This window comes from Ciconia boyciana, chromosome 8 (genome assembly GCF_034638445.1).
Source record: "Ciconia boyciana chromosome 8, ASM3463844v1, whole genome shotgun sequence".
Lineage (NCBI taxonomy): Eukaryota > Metazoa > Chordata > Aves > Ciconiiformes > Ciconiidae > Ciconia > Ciconia boyciana.
In genome coordinates, this window is record NC_132941.1 from 28,496,038 (window position 1) to 28,504,966 (window position 8,929).

Below are 8,929 nucleotides of genomic sequence, written 5' to 3' on the forward strand. Positions count from 1 at the left end.
GCGGAGGGGGACGGCGCCTCCCTTCCTCGTCCCGCCCCTCGCGCGCGTCACCGCTGCGGCAGCCAATCCCTTCCCCTCGCCGCGGGGAGGCCTGCGTGCGGCGGCCGCTCTCCCAGGGTGCCGTGCGGCGGTCGCGCGGGCCCTGCGCGCGCAGGGGTATGGCGGCGGCGCTGGCGCTGTTGGGCCGGGCCGCGGCCCTCGTCACCGGCGCGCAGCGGCTCCTCAGGTGCGGGCGGGACGGGATAGGGGCTCCGGGACGGGGGGCGCGCCTCCTCGGCGGACTGGGGCGTTCGGCCTCCCTCGCGCCTGCACCGGGCGTCCCGTCAGGCGTTGCGGCGCGTCGGGCGCTGTGGTGGTAACTGGTGGTGCCGTTGTGTGCAGGGGCTGCGGCGCCGGCGGCCCGGCGGAGAAGTGCCTCTCCAGGGGGATCAGCTCGGATGAGCGCCCGAAGCGGCCTCTGACGGCCTATTTCCGTTTCCTGAAAGAAAATCATTCAGCTTTTAGGCAAAAAAATCCAGGTATGAGGTCTGAAGGGAATTAGATGCGGAAGGACTCACGACTGGCTTTGTTTTGCTTTTAGAAACATAAAGTCTTAACACGTCAAGTGTGCCAGAGGTTTTGTTGCAAACCTACCGTCACTTTAGGTCCCTACGGTGTTTTCCCTCCAGAATGTGTGATTTAAAAAGAAAACTGGAACAAAGTATTGCTTTCTAAAACTAAACGTCGTGAAGTAACTAAAGTATGTTACCCTGATTCAGGAGATCAAAACTATTTTTTTATCCGTAGCATACCACAAGTAAATTTAGTGCCATGCTTACTGCCATGTATTAGCTTAGTCTTCTATACTTAACTCAAAAAAGTGAACATTTGTGTGTAACTTTAAAAATGTTTGAAGAAAGAGCTCACGTGGGCAATACATGTTAACAACGATTTGTGTTTTTCAGTTATTTTTAAACCTGTATGTATTTGAAGTATGCTATTGTTGATATAACAAGCTGTATATGACTTTATTTTGATGCTTAGTAACTTAAAAACTACATGTACTGGATTGCCTCAATGTATATGGGAGAAAAAGTAAATGTATTTAGAGGAGAATGGTTTTCTGTGAGTATGTTCAATTTATTATGAAAAACTTCATTTATAGGCAGTGCAGTCACTCTTCTTGTCAGAGAGCAGCAAAATGGAAAGCTGCACTGATTTTGAAAATACCGTTGAATGTTAAAATGTTTAAAGAACTATGGTCATATTGGGCAAGTCGTGAAGTAAATTTAAGTAGGGAAAACCACTTGATACCCTGTTTGGTTCAGTAGTTCAAGAGTTCAACAGTATGAAGAGTTGAGAACTGAACTTGCAGAGCTTATTGTAGTTACGTGCCATACCAGTGTTTTCCACATGTTCCCAAAATTTGAATAATCTGCAAATAGACATACTGTATCTCATAAGCAAAGTGAGAATTTTGGGTTTTCTTGTTCTAATAGAGGTAATGTTCAAAAATAACCTGATAATTTATTTGTTTTCTTTTATAATTGGAAAAGCATCGTATTTGCAAAGGTTTTAAGACTGGTTATACTTGGACTAAAAACTCCCCATCTGTCTTGTTTTTCCACAATTCTGGAAGTCAGGATACTGATAAGAGCTTAGTTCTGCTTTTCTACTGTTGAGATGGCTGAACTTTACATTTCAGGTGGGAGAGAGGAAAATCTGTTTTTTCTTTTAGTGCAAAGCAGAGGGAAAGCCTGGAAAGGGTTTTTCAAGAAAAGAAAAGTTATATCCTCCTTCCATCACCCTCGGAGGTTTTTTTGTTTTGGTTTGGTTTTTTTTTCCCCCTTCACAAATTCAGCCTCATTTGATGAGGCTGGAAACCACATCAAATGACCATAGTGCAAGGGCCATAGTCAAAGGCAGTCAGCTGAAAACCAAAGCAGATTCAAGTCATTGTCGATAATTTTGTTGATGGGAGAAGGAAATTACTTTTTCTTTAACCTTAATTCTGTTGAATAATACTGTAAATAAAGTATTTTAATTTTGTATTTTAATAAAGATCAACCATGTCTGCTATATCAGGTGGATAAGGTCACATTACACTTGCTTTGAAGAATCCAGCAAACTCTTTGTGCCAAAAACTGAGAACTGGAAATTTTACTTTTGGTTTCTTCCCTGGCCCCCCTCCCAAGGTCAGACCGTCTTGCATTGTATAGAAAAGGATCCAACTCAAAAGAAAAAAAATGAAACTGTTGTGGAGTGGTAATAGCTGTCTGTCTTGAAATAGCACTTCAGTTTATAACTGCATGTTTTATTTGAGTTTGAACCAAGAGCAGGGACTCTCCCCCCCCCTCCCATATTACAGTTCCCTTTAACTGCCACAGTAAGTTAGTTAGTTTTATGAAAGGAGGCAAATATATTTATACAGGAAAAAGTGACAGCTTTCCTTGGGAAAAATTGAAGCAGCTTACTAAAGATACAATACTGATCTTTATTTTCTTGCTTTCTAATTTTAATGTACAGAAATGAGCAACATGGAGCTGGTTAAAAAAATAGCAAGTGTTTGGAAGGAGTTACCAGCATCACAGAAGCAGGTAAGTTTGTATCTTTGCCCTGTGTCCTTTGAACTCTATAGAGTAGTCTTAGTGGTTGTTTTACTTGGTTTGGTGTCCTCTGTGTTTTATTGTTTTGTGTGTGGGTTTTTTTGTTGTGTGGTTGGTTTATTTTTTTTAAACAACAATAAAAAAGCACTTGCATGCAAAGGTTCAGACATAAAAACAATTCTGAAGAGAGTTGGGAGCTTTGAGGTACTCAGGGGAAGATACTTTGATACTTCAACACATGACCTTATTTTTAGTATTTTTAATCTGTTGCCAGAGAAACAAATGAGGCAGATCTTGCTATATGTGGCTGTAGGGCTGGGAACCAATATCTCATTTCTTTATGAATGGTAATTATATATGCGTGCATTACATGTATAATAACATAAAACATAAGTATTGTAAAGTTGTTTTGCTTTCATATGCATAAGCTAGGTGACGAACTTTTTTTTTCTACAGATTAGATAGTAACCAGACATCTAATTTACAGGTAACTTTCTTTAAGTTTAATCTAATAAACTTACTTTTTGTCATAGGTAGTGAAGTTTCTGTAAGAGTGGCGGTTTCAAGGGATAATGTAAAACTCCTCTATGAATTGCTAATCATTGCTGAATATAAGTGCCATTTATAGCAAAGTAATGATTGTTCTTCCTTGATTGCAGTTAGCAGTTAGATCCAGTTAGGAACTAATTGCAGTTTTCTAGCTAAAGTAATATCTTTGTTCAGTAGAATTCAAGTGCTTTTACATCCCTTCTGGACTTCTGGCTCTATGTGCCTTAGTATAAAATAGGCCTTTTCATTTGTATATCTGAAATGGAGAACAGGATGGTGATTTTTCAGGTCTACCTGGATGCTTGGTAGCCTGGCTCCGCTCTTGGTGCCCTGCTACCAAGGCCATGATTTCATTATGCTTCTGTACCTGGTATTGGCCGGTGTAGGAATGTGTTTGGTGACTGAAGCACTTGTGTACTGAGTATACACACTTTAAGAGTAATCATTTCAACCAAGCTTCAGCTTTTCCTTCTTGTATGGAAGATTGTTATTGCTTTGAGCTGCATCTGAAGATTTGTCCGATGTTAACAGATTAACTAAGATAATTCTTGGGAAGAGCCCAGGCTTTTAATGTGTGTTCTTCTGAATCCATTCTGCTGATTAAATAGATCTGAAATTGCTACTTTACTTTAAAAATCTTATGTTCCAGGGTAGTCTGTAATTTTTGTTATTAGTAGGTTAGAAGTGTTAGCTTGTTTAACCGTCAAGTGCTTCTGACTGAAAGCATCTGTTTAAGGTTGGTGATTGTTTCTTTTGTAGGTTTATGAGGAAGCTAGAAAGACAGACTGGCAAAGATACAAAGAGCAGTTGGCTGCATATAAAGCACAGCTAACTCCAGCCCAGGCTGTGGCTTTGAAAGAAGAAAGGAGAAGACGACTGGCAAAAAGAAGATCATTCAGGGCAAAAAGAGTAAGTGGTTTGAAGTTCAAGTTTCTTTTATCTCAAGGAACCTGAAGTCTGTTTGTCTAGTATACAGAGCAGGGTTGAAGCATGTTTAGAAATACAAAAGCGACTCAGATTTAAAAAAAAAACACACCACAAACCCAAAACAAAACTCCATGGACTAAAATAATTACTGGTGTTAGCAGTTATTTTTGTGACTTTCCTGTGCTTGAAGACCAGAACTAGCACATATGTTTGTGCTTAGAGGTAGCTTCTCTGGTTTTTTTCTTCCTGTTCCTAAAGCTGCCTGAGAAATGATACGTAATAAAAGACATTTGAACCAGCAACACTTTCTTTGGTTGGGAAGACATCCAGAAATAGCTTTTCACAAAGGTCTTGTATCTGTTACTTCAGTGACCCCTACAAGGTAGTAGCTGTTTGAAGTAGCCTTTTTTTCCTTCCTTTCTTTGGATTCTGCCACTTTGCTATCTGTGTACCTGCTGACGTGTTGAATTAGGGCTGCATAAAGGCACGTCTGTTAGCGTCCTTTATTGACTTATTCATACAAGATTATCTTCCCTATTCCCTTTTAGCTGGTTTCTGTATAAATTCTGAGACACAGAACCATCTATAAAAGTACAATATTATGGTTTGTCCAGTGGCAAAATAAGTTGAAGGGGTTACTTACTGCTTGTTCATTTCTGTGAATTAAACTGCTGGTGTGACATTGCCCTAATTGGCAAAAGTGAAATTAATTTGGTTTAAAAGACCCCTACTTAGAGGAAGTTTTTAATCCAAATGGTTCTGCTGATCCTTTTTAGAGTATGTCACCACAAGGATTTTAGCTGGCATACCTAATACCCAAGCAGATGTTAATTTGGAGCACCCAGGCTGCAGTGGGAGTGTCTTAGGGCTGAAGAAAACAAGTGTAATTGCATCCATAACTTGCTGTACTTTCCCTCTCTCACCATCATCCCTGTAGGCAAAGTGTTCTGGTAGCAGAAACCTAGTTCTGTTTCCCTGGAAATCTCCTGGTTCTGTTCTACCTTCTCACCTCCCACAGTCAGGTATCTGCCCTTCTCTCTGCAAGCATGCAGTATTTCACACCAGAGACAGAAGCCTTATGAAGATAATAGAAAAGCTGTCGTCATTACTTTCTTACTGAATGGAATTTAGTAACAGTCTTTGGTTTCTGGAAGACTTAGCTGAAGTAAGAATCAGTTTTAAATGGTTTTTTTATGTCTGGGAAAATTCATGTTGTTAGCTTTTCTTGATTTAGTTTAGCATTAGTCTTGACAAGTGGTGAGAGCATCACTTGACCTACAGTCCAGTTTACAGAATAAAACACCAAAAAATGCATTTGAGTCTGATTTTTGTGTAAAATATAAAGACAAATGGTAAGTTTAGTTTTGGAAAAATGCATGCTTGGTAGCTGGAATAACTTCTTGTTGTTTTTAAAGGAATTAACTGTGCTTGGAAAACCTAAAAGACCTCGTAGTGGCTTCAACATTTTTGTGTCAGAAAACTTTCAAGAAAGTGAGGGAATTTCACCTGCGGTAAGCCAGGAAAGATTGTTCTTGAAAATAGATCTATTGTATTCAGAAAACCTGATTTAGATTCTGCCATTTTCAAAGAAACTGTTCAATAGTTCAGTATTTGGGTTTTGCTTTGCTTAGGTTATTTTTTTTTTAGGCTACGGTGATCTGGCTATACTGCTGGTGGCCTGTCCTAGATAAACTGCTGTGTGTGTATACAAACTTAAAATATTTGCACTATTTTTCGCACTCAGTGTTACAGACTTCATCTGTTCCTTCTGTAAGGATGGAATTCTACTTTCCTTTGTTTTGGTGTAGAAATACATTAGTTTTTCAAATAGATGTGGTGGTCTGCTACCGTTCCTGTAGTAGTGGTTATTGTACCTCCTGTAGCACAGTCGGGCGTTAGGGAATATGCAAGAGTTCCTCAGCAAAGTCACAAGTTCTGCACCAAACTGTGCTTTGGGGTGATTTAAGTTACACTGGTGGATAACAGTACTTGAAGCGCTGGGGACCTCCCCTGTATGCCTAATATGTTCCTTACCCTATGCATTTAGTCAGTTAATCAGGATGGTGGAAACAGTTTGTTCCTCAGTTTTCTATGTACAAGGCAGGCATCTTCAGTCAGCTGAGGCCCTGTTTGACACACACATGGCAAAATACTGAAGTGGTACAAAGTTTCCTGTGAACATGGTTAATACTTGCGTGGGCTTGGCTTAAGTTAGGGCTTGGTTTAAATGAAACCAATATGCGGGGTGAGATGTAGTCATGTTGCTATAAATCAGCTCAGCTGTTCCATCTGCCTGCTTTCGTGGCAGGCTAAGTAGCTTAAACTGCTTCATGCTTATATTGTCTGTAAATGTGGCTCAGATGATGCCCAGCAACTTGTTGAACCATATCGTTTATTATTTACCTACGTCAAGAGGGTGAGGTATTAAGCCCGTGTGACTTTGTGCTTTTTTTACATTGGTTTATACTTGGCCTTCACTCGTGTAGCATTCATCTGTAACCCTCTGTGGTCAGTCTACTGTTAAAATAATCCTAATATATTGCATATTCTATATCCTGTAGGCAAGGCTGAAGCAATTATTTGATGCATGGCGAAAACTGTCCAGTTCTCAAAAGCAGGTATGTCAGTCGATTTTGATGAGGCTCCGATCTAATCGGAAAATGACAAACTTGAGTCAAAATTAATAAATTCCTACAAAATCTTGAACTCGGTTGTTCAAAATACAATACTGGGGAAAATACTCTGAGATTGTATTTATGTGTCTTGAGAATGATTGTCATTACTTTTATTCCAGTAGTGACCATTTCTTTCACAGTGTTGATGAAATGTGAGTGAGTGGGATAGGGTGGAAGTTCTGTATGCCTGGAAATGGACATTGAGTGGCATCTAGGGAGGAAGGTGAAATAATTTGCAACAATTTGATTTTTTTTTTCTAATAATCTATAATGTTTTTAAATGCCAGCATAGTAATTTGCTGCTCATTGAAAGACTTTTGACAGGTAAAAGCAACAGAAATGTACAAGTGATGTGCATACAGTAATTTATTAACTTTGGTTGTCTTGGGGATAGCTTTCTGCCAGCTTTCTCAGTGTATTGAAATACGAACCTGCAGATGGGTATATGAAAATCAGAGTGGTGCTATACTGAAACCTAGTCTAAACCTCCAGATTTTCAAGTATTCTGTACGATGCTGTCCTTCCTCCTGAATGCCCTTCTTCCAGATTGTGTTGAATATGTACTTAGAACATGCACTAGGTTTGTGGTTTTTTTCTGTAGAAAAAGAATTTGAAATAGTTGTGCAGAAATGTCTATTCCTGTTCCTTGCATAAGCCAGCTCTCTCAAACTAGTACTCAGATAAAAAGCCTTAGCTCTTAGTACTAATACTGAATAAACTTCCTCTTCAGGAATGGCCATCTGTTGACATAACCATAATTCAATGCTAAGGTTTTGTATTTTTGTGCAAGTTTGATGTGTTCTGAATTTTCTGGAGGTGAAAGTGAACACCTGGGATGTGCATTGCACAGGTCTTGTAGTAAGTCACCTTTGTGTCAAAGGGGAGGATGTGACATGGTGGTTATCCTGACAAAGCCCCTTCTGTAACTGTTGATACCTGGTTTTCTTCCAGCCATACCTGCAGCTTGCTGAAGATGATAAGGTTCGGTACGAGAATGAAATGAAGTCGTGGGAAGCAAAAATGGTCGAACTCGGACGTGAAGACCTGATACGTTCCAGAAAGCAAAGGCCAAAAAAGAAAACTGCTGAAACTGCAAAGCAAGCTGAAACAGCCAAAGCTTCCTCACGTGAAACCAAGGCAAAATTAAAGTTGAAAAAATCAGAAGAATAAAATGGTTATGTATTTTAAATTGAATGCCCTTTGGTTGTCATGTCTTTATCCTGCTGTGTTAATGTTGCAGTCAGCATTAGCACTGAAATTTGGAAAACCCATGAAGGACCCATTGGAGAAGGAGAAAAGGTGATCAGGTGAGAGAGGGTTCAGTGTCTCTCTGAACTGGCTGAAATAATCATTGCGGGTGTAGCCTGGACTGTACAACAATAACCAGTTAATCAAGCTGTGAATAGTGATACTCACTGACATCAGCAGAGCTCTCCAATAATGCTAGGTAACAGCTAGCTTTTGTAAGATTTTTTTATGAAAGCAAGAATATTCTACAACGTTACCGTCTAAATTCCGTAAATAAGAGCTGAAATCTTGAGTTAATGCTGCTGTGTTTTATTCTCTCCATGGTATTGGCAGTGAAATGTTCTATGTTTCAACAAGAGGCACAAGAAATGTAAAATACTAATTTCTTTTATGCATCTGTCTTTGTACGTATCAGTCTGTGTATACCACTTACGTTGCATTTAATTAAAGACCATATGAGTTTTGTATAAACATGTTCTTATTGGACTTTTATTCCGTGGTTTTGTCTGGATACATGCAAACACTTTTGCCTTCCTGTTGTCACATTTGGGACTGCCTGGAAGGAAAATACAATGTGTGAACTGTTAGAACTTTGGGTTTTGATGTAATAAATACAGGTATTTTGAAGAGCTGCTTGGTTTTTTTGGGGGGGTCTATGTGTCTTAATGAAAGTCTCATAGGTATTTTGGAGCATCTGTATTTTTAGAAGGCAGGCAAGCTTTTTCAGTAGTCAGTGGATTTCATCTAGCCTGCAAGAACTGCATGACCCACAAAGCTTACCGTTTACCAATGGAAAGTGGAAAGCCGAATAGGAGTCCCCTGCCTTTTTTTTTTTTTTTTTTTTTTTTTTTAATTTACTGATGGTAACTGTATCCGAGTGGCCCTGGCTTTTCTTTGCAGAACACATACTGAGTTCCCAGGCAGGAGAGGAGGCTGTCGCTCAGG

The 8,929-nt window shown here is 39.7% G+C and overlaps 1 protein-coding gene across 2 annotated transcripts; it reads left to right on the plus strand.

The window, feature by feature from the left end:
• The first annotated feature begins 102 nt into the window (after positions 1–102).
• Positions 103–8,590, plus strand: TFAM (transcription factor A, mitochondrial). 2 transcript variants are annotated; one of them, XM_072869467.1, is made up of 7 exons: positions 103–226; positions 382–518; positions 2,506–2,576; positions 3,894–4,043; positions 5,477–5,572; positions 6,623–6,679; positions 7,688–8,586. In XM_072869467.1, the coding sequence occupies exons 1-7, from the start codon at positions 159–161 to the stop codon at positions 7,904–7,906; spliced, it is 798 nt and encodes a 265-aa protein (XP_072725568.1). In that variant the 5' UTR covers positions 103–158; the 3' UTR covers positions 7,907–8,586. The 2 variants fall into 2 exon arrangements, with proteins under 2 accessions (XP_072725568.1, XP_072725569.1); XM_072869468.1 differs by lacking the exon at positions 5,477–5,572 and having other exon boundaries at positions 7,688–8,590.
• The last annotated feature ends 339 nt before the right edge of the window (positions 8,591–8,929 follow it).